Genomic DNA, 16,358 nt, shown 5'->3' with positions numbered 1-16,358 from the left:
AGCAGGGGGAATGGGATTGGGAAGTCTGGCTGGTTCGCTGACCCCCGCATGGGCACCTCTGGGGAATCGGAGCCGGCAGCAGCCGGCTCTGCAACTTGTCTGCCGTGTGACCTTGGACAGGTCACTTCTCTGGGCCTCAGTTACCTCATCTGGAAAAGGAGGATTGAGACTGCGATTATGTCCAACTCGATTTGCTTGTATTCACCACAGTACTTAGTATTCATTAGTATTAGTACTTAGTATTGGAGAAGCAGCGTGGCTCAGTGGAAAGAGCCCGGGCTTTGGAGTCAGAGGTCATGGGTTCGAATCCCGGCTCTGCCACTTGTCAGCTGTGTGACTGGGCAAGTCGCTTCACTTCTCTGGGCCTCAGTTACCTCATCTGTAAAATGGGGATGAAGACTGTGAGCCCCACGTGAGACAACCTGATTCCCCTGTGTCTACTCCAGCGCTTAGAATTGTGCTCTACACATAGTAAGTGCTTAACAAATACCAACATTGTTATTATTCATTCATTCAATAGTATTTATTGAGTGCTTACTATGTGCAAAGCACTGTACTAAGCGCTTGGAATGTACAAATCGGTAACAGAGACAGTCCCTGCCCTTTGACAGGCTTACAGTCTAATCGGGGGAGACGGACAGACGAGAACAATGGCAATAAACAGAGTCAAGGGGAAGAACATCTCATTGAAACAATAGCAAATAAATAGAATCAAAGTGATGTACATCTCATTAACAAAATAAATAGTACAGTGCTTGACAGAGTAAGCATGTAACAAATACCATAATTATTATTATTAGCTGCCTTCCGGGATCTTAACCCACTGAAAATTCTTCTGCGGCTCTGACTCGTTGATCCTGGAAGTGTGTAACTCAAGACTCTTTGTACCAAATGAAAAGATATTAGAAAAGCAGTGTGGCTTAGTAGAAAGAGCATGGGCTTGGGAGTCAGAGGTCGAGGGTTCTAATCCCAGCTCCGTCACTTGTCTACTGTGTGACGTGGGCAAGTCACCTAACTTCTCTGGGCCTCAGTGACCTCATCTGTAAAATGGGGATTAAGACTGTGAGCTCCAAGTGGGACAACCTGCTTACCTTTTATCTACCCCAGTGCTTACAACATAGTAAGCGCTTAACAAATACCATTATTATCTCCTCACCACTCTAGCCTCTGACAGTCATTTGTATTTTTTGTGCACTCACTATGGGCAGAGCACTATTCTAAGTGCTTGGGAAAGTACAATATAACAATAAACGAGACACATTCCCCGTCCACAACGAGTTTACGGTCTATGAGGGTAGACAGACATTAACAGAAATAAGTTATAGACATGGACAAGAGGGCAGATGAATAAAGGGAACAAATCAGGCTACGCAGAAGGGAGTGGGGAAAAAGGAAAGGAGGGTTTAGTCAGGGAACTCTGCCTGGAGGAGGTATGCCTTCAATAAGGCTTTAAAGGGGGCATGAATCACTGTCTGTCGAATAACTGTCTGCCAGGAGTCACTTAACCAAGATAAACCCCTCAGAGTTTAACGGAGTTTGCTCCGTTGTCCAGCATCGTACTAAATGCTGGGGTAGAGACAAGATCATCAGGTCTCACGTGGAGTACAAGAACTGAATCCCCATTTTCGAGGTGAGAGAGCTGAGGCAAAGAGAAGTGAAGCGCCTGGCCCGAGGCTGCATGGCAAACAAGTGGCAGAGGCAGGATTAGCACCCAGGTCCTCCGACTCCCAGGCCCGTGCTCTTTTCACTAGGCCACGCCGCTTCCCAACCGTACCCACCCAGCCGGTCAGCCGCAAACACTTCGATTCAAGGCCCGGCAGCTAACGGCCCAGATTTCAGCACAGGACACAGCCCACAGCACTTATTTTCTGGGTTTTCGTTTCAAGACAATGAGGTCAGCCAGAATCTGACTCCCCAGCTACAGTCAGGTCAGTTTTCAAATTACAGTGAGAAGTTACCTAAGAGGAAAGGAAAAGGGATTTGCGGGGCGGAGGTTTTGGCTGACGCAAGCTATCTGCTTGTGTCCCGTCTCTTTTATGGTCATGGAATGTTGAAAAGACTGAAGCAGAAAATATACACTCCCAATTATTCATTAAAAGTTTATTATCCATGTTATTGATTAACTAGCCCCCTTGTTTCTCCTCATTCTCCCTCCTGCTGTAGGCTATTTGTGCACTGAACTGTTGGTATGTGCCACCCTGACTCTCTTTCCAGAAGGCTTTGGGGTGAGGCGTCCTGGTGTGATGGAACCAGCGACACTGGGTCAGGATGTGTAACGGGGGTGTGGGGTAGGGTGGGGTGTCGGACCCCGGCCGGTCCACAGTCTTCTGGTAGTTTCCGGGGGCACAGTGGATGAGGCAGCGCTCTGATCCCATACAGGAACTGTGCAATTCTTGTTTGTGCCCACCCAGCCCCTATCCCCTTCAGACTGTTCCAGCTAGTGGCCCTTATTCATTCATTCAGTCATATTTATTGTGCGCTTACTGTGCGCAAAGCACTGTTCTACGAGTTCGATATAACTGGGCTGAGCCCCTCCCGGCCAAATTCCAGCAAGCGCTGCCAGATCCACCCTAAACCACGACCTTCTCCAGTCAAAACCAGTCAAATCCCCGAATGGGCCGAGTTCCAGTGTCACGCCCCGCCCAAGCCAAGCCCAGTCGGCGTGAAGCTTGTACTGACCTGGCCTGGTTTGGGATGGGCCTCAGCAGAGTCGGACTGATTTCCAAACTGTGTGTGTTGGGGCGATGGGAGGAGGGAGGAAGGATTTGCTCGTGGGTGTGACTGGGCTTGGGAAGTCCAGCAGGCTTGCACACAGACTTTCACGTGTGGGGGACTTCGTACTATGACCATATTTGTTGGGACCTTTGGTCTTCCTTAGGGAACTAAACTCCTTCCCATCACACCACTTTCTGCCCTGACAATGGCCAAGGGCAGAGGTCAGACTCGAGCCCACCCAGACCACTGCCATAAGCCTCTGCCTAACTCTGCCCTCCAAGATAGGCCCGAAGCCCAACTTGGATTAGCTCGATGGCCAACAAGACTCAGGCTCAAATATAGAGGAAGTCAACAAGTCCAAAGACTTCCCTAATCCCAACCTTGCCTCAGGCTCAACGTTTTTCCTGGGTGGAAAACATCTTCCCAGAAGCAGAATTTGGGTGTTGGAAGGGGAGGAGTCGAAGAGCATTCTGATAGAGGACAGGCTTGAGAATCAGAAGGACTTGGATTCTAATCCTGGCTCCACCACTTGTCTGTTCTGTGACCGTGGGCAAGTCACTTCACTTCTCTGTACCTAAGTTCCCTCATCTATAAAATGGGAATTCACACTGTGAGCTCCACGTGGGACACGGACTGGGTCCAACCCAATTATCTTGTCTCTACCCCAGTGCTTACAGTGCCTGGCATACAGTAAGTGCTTAGCAAATCACTCCCTGCCTCCCTCCCACTGACATGGTGCTATATTTCCCTGCTTGACTGCTCTCCTGTTCTCCATCTGCTGTCTCCTCTGCTTTTTCTGAACTATTGACACAAAAATTAGAGAGTCAAAACTAGCTCCGAGAGTGCAACTTTATCAAAAAATCAGCAAACGTCAAAGCCAGGGGCAGATACATTAAGATAACAGCATGACTTACCCGGAGCCAACAACAGTGAGAAATCACTGGATTAAAGAGAGTTGAACCAACCAAGCCTAATAGAGACCGCAATTATCACTCCAGAGAAGAGGAATGTCTCAAACAACGTTCCTATTGAGAAATGACAGAAGAGCTATTTTCTTCAGATTCTATTCCCCCCTCTGCAGTAAGAACGCCAGCTTTTCAGGGCTAGTGTGTGGGTGAATTGGGGGCGGGCCTCCTTGAGTGTGGGACTAAGGGAAAAATGGAAACGTAGGCACACTGAGGTCAGAGAGATGCGCACGTGGACACACACCTTGGGTCAAGGAGGTGACCCGCCAGGCACACGCAAGCACAGATGCACATACGGGGTGAGGGAGGTGCATATACAACCACACACCCAGGCCCGAAGCATGGACGCATGACCAAAATGGACCCAAGAAGGAATAATACTTATAGTATTTGTAATGTGCTTACTATGTGTCAAGCACTCTTCCTAGCACTGGGGTAGTTACAAGATAATTGGGATGTCCTAGGTGGGACTCTCAGTCTTGATCCCCCTTTTACAGATGAAGGAACTGAGACACAGCGAAGTTATGTGGCTTGCCCAAGGTCATACAGCAGACAAGTGGCAGAGCCGGGATTAGAATCCATGTAGAGGAGAAGACAGATGCACCCAGACCAGGAGCGGTTGGTGAGGAGACCCTTCCTTCCCTGCTGAGGCCGGGGTCAGGAAGGATCCACTGAGGCCTGGGTGGGCAGGGTCCTGAGGGTCTGTTCCTTGCTCATTCATTCTATTGTATTTAATGAGCGCTTACAGTGGGTAGAGGACTGTACTAAGCACTTGGGAGAGTAAGATACAACAGGCTCGATGCCAAGGCTGGCGCACACTCATACTCTGGAAATCAGAGTGTCTGCCCACAGCTCTAGGACAGGGATTGGAAGGAACCATGACCAGCAGCTCCATGGTGATTCTGGTTTCCTGTCAGCTCCACTCACACACTGAGAGGGGCGAAGCAGGCCAGCTAGTCAGTCAGTCGTATTTATTGAGTGCTGACTCTGTGCAGAGGACTGTACTAAGAGCTTAAAAGAGTACAGTGTAACAATAAACTGACATATTCCCTGTCCACAACGAGCTCAGTCTAGAGGGGGAGACAGTCATTAACGTAAATAAATTAATTACAGATATTTACCTAAGTGCTGTGGGGCTGGGAGGCGGGATGAACAAAGGGAGCAAGTCTAGACAATGCAGAAGGGAGTGGGAGAAGAGGAAAGGGGGGGCTTAGGGAAGGGCTCTTGAAGGAGATGTGCCTTCAATAAGGCTTTGAAGTGGGGGAGAATAATTGTCTGGCGGATATGAGGAGGGAGGGTGTTCCAGGCCAGAGAGAGGATGTGGGCGAGAGGTCGGCGGGGAGATAAACGAGATCGGGGTAATTGCCCCAAAAGTTCCACTTCTGTGGGGACGCTGACAGCTTCCCCTCCCAACTCCCTGCAGTCAGCACCCACTTCTGCTGAATCGCTCACCCAGGGGACACTGGCATTTCTCCTCACCGGGGAAGAGCCTACATCGAAACCTGACTCGGGAGCGTTTGTTTCATCATAAAACAGGTGAAGAGAACAGGAAATAAAAAAGGTAGCTCATCTCTCTGGAGTAGTTAAAGGTAACTAAGCTCCTATGAGTTGACAAGTTGAAGATGGCCTTAGCTGTGGTTTTTCTAAAGAATTCACTAGAATGACAAAGACTGTTCAAACCCAGGCTGCTTGGGGGGCTTAGCCCCTCTAAGCTTCCAAAGGGGTAATAAGGAAGACCCTTTAGCCAAAGAATTTTCCTTACTTTGCATTCCAACTGCATTGTTCTTCCCCACCTCTCACCTACCTACATTTTTCACAACTCATCTTCCCACCCAAACCCTGACAACCGACAAGACTTTCCTATTACTGTAGACGGCACCACCATCCTAACAAGCCCATTACCTCAGTCTTATCTCTATCAGTCTCACCCCACAGACTCGGTGTCACAAAATCCTGTCAGTGCTTCCTTCACTGCATCTCTAGAACCCATACTTTCCTCACCAACCAAACTGCTATCACCCTGATTGAAGCACTTCTCCTATCCTACCTGGATTACTGCATCAGCCTCTTTCCTCATGGATCTCCCTGTCTCCTGTTTCTCACCACTTAATTCCACTGATGGTATTTATGGAGTGTTACCCGTGTGCAGAGGACTGTACTAAGCACTTAGAAGAGTACAACAGAGTTCCATGATCCCTGCCCACAAAGAGCTTACACTCCAGTCCTTACTTCTGCTTCTCAGACCATTTTTCTTAAAAAAAAAATTCAGTTCATTCATCCACACTCTTCAAAAGCCTCAAACGGTTGCCCACCTACCTCCACATTAATCAAGGACTCCCCTTCTTACCTTCCCTCACTGATTTCCTACAACCCAACCTGTACACTTTACTCCTCTAATGCCAACCTTCTCTGAACCTCAATCTTGTTTATCTTTGCCACAAACTCCTTTCCCATATCCTCCCTCTGGCCTGGAACTCCCTCTCATATATTCCCAAAAGGCCACCACTCTCCTCACCTTCAAAAGCCCATCTAAAAATCCCATCTCCTCCAAGAGGCCTTCCCTGAGTAAGCCCTCATATCCCCTGCCTGCCCTCTCTTCAGTGTTGCCTACGCACTCAGATCTTTATTCATTCATTCATTCAGTAGTGTTTATTGAGCGCTTACTATGTGCAGAGCACTGTACTAAGCGCTTGGAATGAACAAGTCAGCAACAGATAGAGACAGTCCCTGCCGTTTGATGGGCTTATAGTCTAATCGGGGGAGACGGACAGACAAGAACAATGGCAATAAATAGAGTCAAGGGGAAGAGCATCTCGTAAAAACAATGACCACTTAGGCACTTCATATTCACCCCGACACCAGTCCCACAGCACCTACGTACGTTTTCTTACATTCTTCCATCTCCCCTGACTGTAATTTATTCTGTCTGCCTCCCCGTCTAGGCTGTAAGCTCCTGTGGGCAGGGATTAGGTCTGCCGACTTTATTGTACCACATTCTCTCAACCGCTTAGTACAGTGCCCTGCAAAGAGTAAGTGCTCAATTAACTGAGTATTAACTGAGAAGCAGCGTGGCCTAGTGGAAAGAGCCTGGGAGTCAGATGGTCATGGGTGCTAATCCGGGCGCCACCACTTGTCTGCTGTGTGACCTGGGGCAAGTCACTTCACTTCTCCGGGCCTCAGTTACCTCATCTGTAAAATGGGGATTGTGACTGGGAGCCCCACACGGGTCAGGGACTGTGTCCAACTCGATTTGCTTGTATATACCCCAGTGCTAAGTACACTGCCTGACATATAGTAAGTGCTTACCAAATACCAATATTATTATTAATTAATCAACGACCCAGACAAGAACTCGTTGGGGGCCAAGATGCCCATCACACCCAGCAGAACACTATGGGCCCACTCAATCCATCCATCCATCATCTTTACCGAACGCTTACTGTGTGCAGAGCCCTGTTCTAAGTGCTTGAGAGAGTACAAGATATCAATAGAACAGACGCATCCCTACCCACCACGAGCTGACAGTCTATTAAGGGAGACGATTTACCGACTGACTGATTATTCAAAGTTGGCTTTCAGAGCAGGAAGTTGCTCAACACGAGCAACCCTATGCCAGCTACTTGATTAGCTGGCTCACATGAGGGTTTCCCCTCTCCACTAAAGTCTCAGCATCAGACCCCTCCCCCAACACCCCAACTGGCTCAGAGGAACCTGCCGTGGCCCAGCAGGAAGAGTGGGCTCAGTTTGCCGGGCTGCTCCCCGCCTGATTCCCTGAGAGTCCAAGCTCCGGTATCCCTCCTCTGCAGCCTCAGTGTTCTCTCGCCGACCCTCTCTTCCCACCTCCCCCCCCGACCTTTTAAATGCAATAGGACTGTGGGCCCTGGTGTTTGAATTTTTTCATAGCTTTTAGGTCATTCGGGCTTCTTTAGGGTGAAGTTTCCCTTCAACTGACCGAGCGCTTGATAAACGGCACAGGAAGACAATACATCCGGTGCAAAATGGTTTGCATTTGGTGAAAACCCACACATAAGAGGAAGTAGGACATTGTAGTCACAGAGAGGAGCCACAGAGAAAGACCTGAATGAGATAGTCTTCCGACACCCAGTAACCAGCTGGCTGTGGAGGCCGGTGATGCTGGATCTAATCGCCTCAAGTCTGGGTTAATAACAAGTACCATTGTAAAGCGCTTACTATGTGCCAAGCACTGTTCTAAGCACTGGCGTAGATGCAAAATAATTGAGTTGGACACAGTCCCTGTAATCCCCATTTTATAGATGAGGTAACTGAGGCCCTGAGAAGTTAAGTGACTTGCCCAAGGCCACACAGCAGGCTTGAGGTGGAGCTGGAATTAGAACCCAGGACTTCTGATTCCCAGGCCCGGCCTCTTTTCACTAGGCCATGCTGCCCCCCTTGTCGGGGACAGGCACTTCTCTCAAAATCTGAATCATGGCACTTCCTGTTCTATCTTGCCTAAGGTCCTGGTTCGAGTGTGACCTCCACACAGTGCTACACACAGTGCATACGCGGTACTTTCTGTGGGATGCCATGCTACCGCAATATCCCCCGAAGCAGTAGCCCCTGACAGCGAAGGCTGAGGGCTCCTTTCAAGTCTGGCCCGGTCGAAAGAGAACTCCAGAACCCCATGGTTGGGCTTGGGTACGACGGTTTGGCAAGGAACATCTTGGCTCACGAAGACCTCTAACCAGAAGCTACCTTGGCCGGCAACTCAGAGACACGGGCCACTGAGGTCACGGGGAGCTGTGTGAGAAAGCTCACGGTGTGCTCTGGGATTTGTAGCGTTTGCACCTTGTGAGCCTTTTACTAATGATGATGATAATAACTGTGGAATTTGTTAAGCGCTTACTATGTGGTTGGTACTGTACTAAGGGCTGGGGTAGATACAAGATAATTGGGTCGGACACAGTCCCTGTCCCATTTGGGGCTCACAGTCCTGATCTACATTTTACAAATGAGACAACCAAAGCACAAGAAGTGAAGTGACTCGCCTAAGGTCAAAGAGCAGACAAGTGGCAGGGGGCCAGGATTAGAACCCAGGTCCCTCCGACTCCCAGGCCCATGCTCTTTCCACTAGGCCATGCTGCTTATAAATAAATGATCTGCTGCTGTTTGTCCCCTTTCACAGAGGGAAAGGAGATAACGCTACAGCCTTCAAATGGAGCCTATGGCTTAGGAAGTGGAATGCAAGAGAGTCATTGGCATTAAAACTCTTACAACGAAGGATAAGGTACTTACAATCTGCTTTTGTTTTAAAGGTTTCACAGAGAAGCTGCCATCAACATGCTGGGGGAGGAAAAGAAAGAGGAGCGTAAGTGAACAAGTGACCTAACGAGAAGGGCATTAACAATGTCTCAGTGCTCTTGACTGGGGATTTTCTCCTCCTCACATCAACAGGGGCAAAAGGGGAAAATGATCTTCCAGATACTGAGGAGCTGAGGCCAACCGGTTATTCAACCCATTCCTGACATAGATAACTGGGAATGAGATTTAACTCACTCGACAGAACTGCGTAGTTTGGTCTAAGCTAGCTGAGAACAATTAGATTTGGCTCTCTAAACTTTAAATCATCCGAACGGTCACAGTCCTAATTAGAAAATTTGCTTTCTACTGTAGTAGATTTGAGTACCTATGAAATTTCCCATCCCCTCTAAGCTCTGACTAGGGAAGGGATATGAGTCAGAAAAACCCAGGAGATACTGAAGAAAATAATTATCATACTTAAGTGCTTACTATGTGCCAAGCCCTGTTCTCAGCACTGGAGCAGATACAAGTAAATCAGGTTGGGCAAAGTCCCTGTCCCACATGCGGTTCACAGTCCAAGTAGGAGGGTGTAGGATTTAATCCTCATTTTACAGATAACTGAGGCAAAGAGAAGTGACTTGTGCAAGGTCACACTGCAGACATGGGGCTGTTGAGCTCTTCCAAGTGCTCTGCACAAAGTTAGCGCTCAATAAATACCCATTGATTGATGTGGCAGAGCCTGGATTAGAATCTAGGTCCTCTGACTCTCAGGCCCCTGCTCTTTCCACTACGACACAGGGAATGTTGTACTCTCCCAAGCGTTTGTAAACATCAAGTGCTCAATAAATACGACCGAATGAATGGATGGCAAGTGAACAATGCCACACTCTAAAGCTGCACCTAGCTATTAAACAAATTGAGCTAATTCAATCACTAGTATTTACTGAGCGCTTCCTTTGTGCAGAGAACTGTACTAAGTACTTGGGAGAATACGATACCCTGCCCACAAAGTGCTTACAGTCTGTTTGTCCACAACAATTTGTAAATTATAGTGAGTCACAGTGTTTACACAAAGCCCTTGTACATCACCTAGAGGACTAGAGAAAACAGTGCCATCATTTATGGAACAATTTTTTTTTTTAAAATGGTATTTAATTGCTATGTGTCAAACACTTCTAAGCACTGGCATAGATATAAATTAATTAGGTTGGACACAGTCCCTGTCCCACGTGGGGCTCACAATCTAAATATGAGGGAGGACAGAATTCAGACACAGAAGTTAAGTGACTTGCCCAAGGTCACACAGCAAGCACTTGGCAGAGCTGGGATTAGAACCCAGGTTCTCTGACTCTCAGGCCTGTGCTCTTTCCATTAGCCATGCTGCGTGGAGAATGGAAGTGAAATCTTACTGTAAAGGTTGAATTTCATAAGCTGAGAAGCCTGGAAAGGGGAAGTGTAAAAATGTACAGCGCAGTCCAAGGAATAGCAAAGTTCCCCACCACGGCTTCTCGTCGCCAGCCCTCATCCAATATACCACAGCTGTCGTCATGTTCAAAAACTGTGAAATCACATCTCCAAGACACATTCCTCAATTAATCGTTCACCTCCCCACGTTCTATCCCCTATCGACTGCTATAGGTCACCAGAAGCAGCGTGGTCTAGTGGACAGAGCCTGGGCCTGGGAGTCAGAAGGACCTGGGTTCTAATCCTGGCTCTGCCACTTGTCTGCTGTGTGACCTTGGTCAAGTCACTTCTCTGGGCCTCAGTTACCTCATCTGTAAAATGGAGGCTGAGACTGTGAGCCCCACGTTGGATGGGGACTGTGTCCAAACCGATTTGTTTATATGCCCCCGCGCTTAGAAAAGTGCCTGGCGCACAGTAAGCACTTAACAAGTACCACAGTGATTATTATCACCACTCTTATGCCTCCTAAACAATGACCTACTCAGATCCTCCCAGAGTACTTGGTTACCTCTTACATCCCCGACTACCTACGTACTAAGTCCGGCACGTAGCTTCTTTTCCTTCTTCCCCCATGTGCAAATTATTTTAGCACCTGTCTCACCTTCCCCACCAGCTTGTGAGCTTCCTTGAGAGCAGAGATCGTGTTCAGGCCCAGAATGAAGTCATACAAATGGCGACGTTGGCGACACTCACCTTTTCGAAGGCAGCTAAGAGTACATGGGCATGACCGGTAACTTCCATTACTGCCAGGAGAAGAGAGGAAAGGTTACGGTTCATCTTAGCCTGCCTCCATTTTACCTGTCGCCCAGAAGAATCGAGCCCCCAAGAGGCTCCTCTTTTCCCGCCGACTCTGCCTTCTTCAACTCTCGGATCGTTTACAAGCTCTACGGTCCAGGGTTTTTTGTTATGGTATTTATTGAGTGCTCACTATGCGCCGGGGGACTGTACTAAGCACTGGTGATAATACGAGATCATCGGTTTGGACACACTTCCTGTCCCACATAGGTCTCCCAGTCTGCATCCCCATTTACCAGATGAGGAAACTGAAGCACAGACAGAAGTTAAGGGACTTGGCCAAGGCCACACAAAGGAAAGGCGGCAGAGCCGGGATCAGAACCCATATCCTCTGACTCTCAAGCCTGTGCTCTTTCCTGACTCCTTTTTATGGGGCTTCCTATTAGAGGCTCTATTGATCCCTCTCTGGTGACCAGATCTGAAGATCCACCCCGCAAGACTAAGCTTGTTGCGGACAGGAAATGCCCCTGTTATGCTCTGCACACAAGTAAGCACTCAATAAATACGACTGATCTCATCTGTCACGGGGGCTCCCGACACCCGACATGGTTGACTCCTCCTCTGTTAGCTCGCTCGGCACACAAGGATGAGTTCTGCTGACACGAACGGATTTACCAGGACGCTAGCAATTCAGCAATTCTTGACGAGTGGGCTGGATGTGGCAGGCATAATTACTAATCATTTGGAGCAACGATGACAATTGTTCTCCCTTGAGTCATGACGATCATAATGATCACGATACTGGTATTTGCTAAGTGCTTTCTACCTGACACCATACTAAACGCTGGGGTAGCTTCAAGATCATCGGGTTGGACACTGTCCCTGTTCCACGCGGGGCTCCCACTTTGTATTCTGGGTTAGGTTGTCACGCTGAGTTTAGGGAGAACCAAAAAGGCAGTACACTGTGAGCCCGTTATTGGGCAGGGATTGTCTCTATCTGTTGTCGAATTTTATACTCCAAGCGCTTAGCACAGTGTTCTACACATAGTAAGCGCGCAATAAATACTACTGAATGAATGAATCATTAGGTGCTCTAAAATACAGGCAGGAAGACAACACTGGACATGATGGGGAGAACAACAAGACTCCATCAGCTGCTACTGTGGCTAGACCCAAGAATTGGCAGCGACGTGGTTCAAAAGGTCAGCCTGCTTTGCCTGATGATTCTCTCTCCTGTGATGTTTACTTAGTTCTCCATTTAATGAGTAATAAACCACTCTCTAACCTCCTTTATCCTTGCAAAGGAGTCTTCTGCTTTGTTTTAGGTGATTAACCAAGGGAAGAGATTGGCCAAGCAATCCCCTGGTGAGACCAGCTGCCCAATCCAAATTCAGGGGAGGAAAAAGCTGAGGGTGGTTGAGCAAGTGGTCACCACTTGTTTGCTCTGTAGCCCTGGGCAAGTCACTTCACTTCTCTGTACCTGGGTTCCCTCATCTGTAAAATGGGGATTAAGACTATGAGCCCCACATGGGATGTGGACTGTGTCCAGTCTGATTAGCTCGTATCTACCCCAGCGCCAAGTACAGCGCCTGACGGAGAGTAAGGGCTTAACAAATACTATTTCACAATGAAAATCCTGGAAAAATGCTGGCTTTTGGCAGATGGAAAGGACCCGGTTCACTGACCGCTTTCCTGGGAGCCAAGGACTGTGTCCGCTGAAGACTGAAGGCAAATTATTAAAATGCAGACAACCAGTGTGGTCTAGTGGAAAGAGCATGGGCCTGGGAGTCCGAGGACTTGGTGTCTAATCCTGGTTCTGCCACAGTGTGACCTGGGGCAAGTCACTTAATTTCTCTGTGACTCAGTTACCTCATCTGAAAAAAACGGGGATTCGATCCTACTCCCTCCTACTTAGCTTGGGAGCCCCATGTGGGACAGGGACTGTGCCCAACCTAATTCACTTGTATCTACCCCAGTGCTTAGAACAGTGCCTGGCCGAGAATAAGGCCTTAACAAGTACCATCGCAAAACTCCACGAGGTGACTACCTTCCGGGGTGAGCTTAAAAGGGCAATAAATTCAAGCGAGAATTTACGAGATTTAATGAATTCTTCTTACCATCCCCTTCATCCACCACAGCCTGGATCACCACAGGAAAAACACCCCGGTCCAGATCGAAGTTTAACTGAAGGGGAAAGAAAGAGGAGGAAATGTCATCATCTCTACTATCGCTGCTATTCAGCAGGCCTCAAGAAAGCAGGATTCATTCAATCCAATCAATCGTATTTATCCAACGCTTACTGTGTGCAAAAGCACATAAAACAATAAACAGACACATTCCCTGCCCATGGCAAACTTACAACCCAGAGGGATCAGAGGACACAACTCATGTTCGAGAAAGGAGGGAAAACGGGAGAGAAATATACATCATGACTGCTGGAGAGGGGGAAAAGGAGGCAAAAAGGAAACCACCCAAATATATGCAAATAAAAGAGAAGCAGCGTGGCTCAGTGGCTAGAGCACGGGCTTTGGAGTCAGAGGTCATGGGTTCGAATCCCAGCTCTGCCATTTGTAGGCTGTGTGACTGTGGGCAAGTCACTTAACTTCTCTGTGCCTCTGTTACCTCATCGGTAAAATGGGGATTAAGACTGTGAGCCCCAAGCGGGACAACCTGATTCCCCTGTGCCTACCCCAGCGCTTAGAACAGTGATCTGCACATAGTAAGCGCTTAACAAATACCAACATTATTATATGTCTGTAATTAGACTGTAAGCCCATCAAACGGCAGGGACTGTCTCTATCTGTTGCCGACTTGTTCATTCCAAGCACTTAGTACAGTGCTCTGCACATAGTAAGCGCTCAATAAATACTGTTGAATGAATGAATATGTCATCAAATTCTATAGAATGTATTGTACGGCTACTTGTGCACTTCACACTGTGCTGAGTGAGCAATGAACACAGCAAATTACGAGCAAGTCTCTGTCTACTAGAACCTTACATTCTAAACCATAAATACCACCAAAGCCAAATGTACAGAGCAGAGGAAAACGCCAGAGCAAACCCAGAGCTTCATTCATTCATTCAGTCGTATTTACTGAGCACTTGCTGTGTGTACAGCACTGCACTAAGTGCTTGGGAGAGTACAATACAACAAAAAGCAGACACATTCCCTGCCCAAAACGAGCTTAGAGTCTAGAGTTGGGGAGATGGACACTAATATATAAAAAAATTACAAATATGTTTAGTGATGACCGAATGGCAATAATCAAATCCATGAGTGTGCATTTACATTAGGTAGAATTTGGATTCTAATCCCGGCTCTGCCACTCGTCTGCTTTGTGACCTTGGGCAAGTCACTTCATTTCTCTGTCCCTGGGTTACCTCATGTGTAAAATGGGGATTAAGACGGTGAGCCCCATGTGCGGCAGGGACTATGTCCAACCTGATTAGCTGGTACATAGTAAGATGATTAGCTGCTAAGTGCTTTTAAGAAATGCCATTTAAAAAAAGGAGGGGGGGAATCAAATGGTAAGGTAGCCATAAGCTGAGGGAGCAAAATCACCACCTCTATTCTGTTCAGAAAGGTTTTTGTGAGGTGATGGGATTTTAGGGGATTTCTCATCAAGAGAAGAGAGGGTCCTGGACTAGGACTCCTAGATCATAACTATAATATATCCCAGTTACATACTGTTTTTTTTTTTTAAAATAATGGTCCTACATTCCTGGCTCATATTCAAATTACTTTTCAATTTGACCTCTAGGTTTCTTGTGCAGAACTGGTATCTTTCCCTTTCTGTATTTATGTGGGGTTTTGGGGGTTTTTGGTCCCTACTGAAATTCAGCCTAATTCTGATCATTTTTCTATTTTATCGAGGTTACTTTGCATTTTTTTCCATTTTTCAAAGCATTCTCAACCCTATTCAATTTACTGTCACGGGAAAACTTAATATGAATTTCCTCAAGACCTTCATCCAAACTATTGCTAAAGATATTGAACAGTCCTGACTTCAGGGCCAATACATTCAACCCCACAGCACTTAAATACATAGCTGTAATTTATTTATTCATATTAATGTCTGCCTCCCCTTTTACACTATAACCTTGCTCTGGGCTGGGAAAACGTCTACCAGCTCCCCTGTATTGTATTCTCCCAAGTGATTAGTAAAATGCTCTGCACAGAGGAAGTGCTCAATAAACAGAAGCAGTAAGGCACACTGGATGGAGCCCAGGCCCGGAAGTCAGACGGACCTGGATCTAATCCCTGCTCTGCCACCTGTCTGCCGTGTGACCTTAGGCAAGTCACTTCACTTCTCTGAGCCTCAGTTACCTCATCTGTAAAATGGGGATTAAGACTCTGAGCCCCACGTGGGACACGGACTGTGTCCAACCCGATTTGCCTGTATCCACCCCACCGCTTACTACAGTGCCTGGCACAATGTAAGTGTGTAAAAAATACCACAAGGATTATTATCACTACAGCTACGAACTCGTCCTCAAGCGACTGAATAGCCAAATAATTGATCTGAACCCAAAAGGGGCCCCCGGGCCCACGTGTTCCCCAGCAGGAGGGTCGATGGAACCCATCTTGAGCTTGGCCTTCTGTTCATCTTTGGACCCAAGACACTGGCTTCCATAAAAGACTGAGTTCTCCACAAAAGACTGCCTGAAAGAATCCTTCTACTGGTCATTTCTTTGTACCAGATGGCTCCACCGCTGCTGGTGAATTACCACATCTACTCTATAGGTAGGCTGCACCCAACAAACCCCAACCCTCCCCATCTTCAAAGCTCCCCTAAAATAATAATAATAATAACGGTATTTGTTAAGAGCTTCCTATGTGCCAAGCACTGGACTAAGCACTGGGATGGATACAAGCAAATCAGGTTAGACACAGTCCCTGTTCCACATGGGGCTCACAGACTCAATCCTCATTTTAGAGATGAGGTAACTTGAGACAGAGAAGTGATGTGACTTACCTAAGGTCACCCGGAAGACAAGTGGCAGAGCCAGGATTAGAACCCATGACCTTCTGACTCCCAGGTCCGTGCTGCTATGCCGTGCTGCTTCTAAAACCGACGCTCCTCAAAGTGGCCGTCCTCCCCTCATCCCTACATCCCTGATTAGGTCATCCTATTAGCCATTTACTTCTTTAGTTATTAAATTCCTTTTTATTTTCCCAATTGCCGGTTCTATCTGTTTTCCATTACATTTCCGTACAC

At 47.5% G+C, this 16,358-nt stretch overlaps 1 protein-coding gene and 1 long non-coding RNA gene across 5 annotated transcripts in view; one reads left to right on the top strand and one right to left on the bottom strand.

The window, feature by feature from the left end:
* MGRN1 (mahogunin ring finger 1) overlaps nucleotides 1-16,358 on the bottom strand; it is a 118,247-nt gene that overhangs the window by 37,867 nt on the left and 64,022 nt on the right. For all 4 annotated transcript variants that reach the window (XM_029055181.2, XM_029055182.2, XM_029055192.2 and 1 more), the window contains exons 6-8: nucleotides 13,256-13,322; nucleotides 11,097-11,146; nucleotides 8,934-8,981 (exon numbers count right to left, since the gene is read on the bottom strand). In XM_029055181.2, coding sequence (XP_028911014.1) covers nucleotides 8,934-8,981; nucleotides 11,097-11,146; nucleotides 13,256-13,322 — 165 coding nt within the window. The remainder of the gene's footprint in view (nucleotides 1-8,933; nucleotides 8,982-11,096; nucleotides 11,147-13,255; nucleotides 13,323-16,358) is intronic.
* Nucleotides 8,856-12,431, top strand: LOC120638136. The gene is made up of 2 exons (XR_005659643.1): nucleotides 8,856-9,006; nucleotides 12,243-12,431. It is a non-coding gene; the product is annotated as an uncharacterized LOC120638136 (long non-coding RNA).

The sequence above is a fragment of the Ornithorhynchus anatinus genome, chromosome 2 (genome assembly GCF_004115215.2).
Source record: "Ornithorhynchus anatinus isolate Pmale09 chromosome 2, mOrnAna1.pri.v4, whole genome shotgun sequence".
Lineage (NCBI taxonomy): Eukaryota > Metazoa > Chordata > Mammalia > Monotremata > Ornithorhynchidae > Ornithorhynchus > Ornithorhynchus anatinus.
The sequence above is the reverse complement of the archived record's forward strand: the minus strand, read 5'-3'. Positions and strand labels throughout refer to the sequence as shown.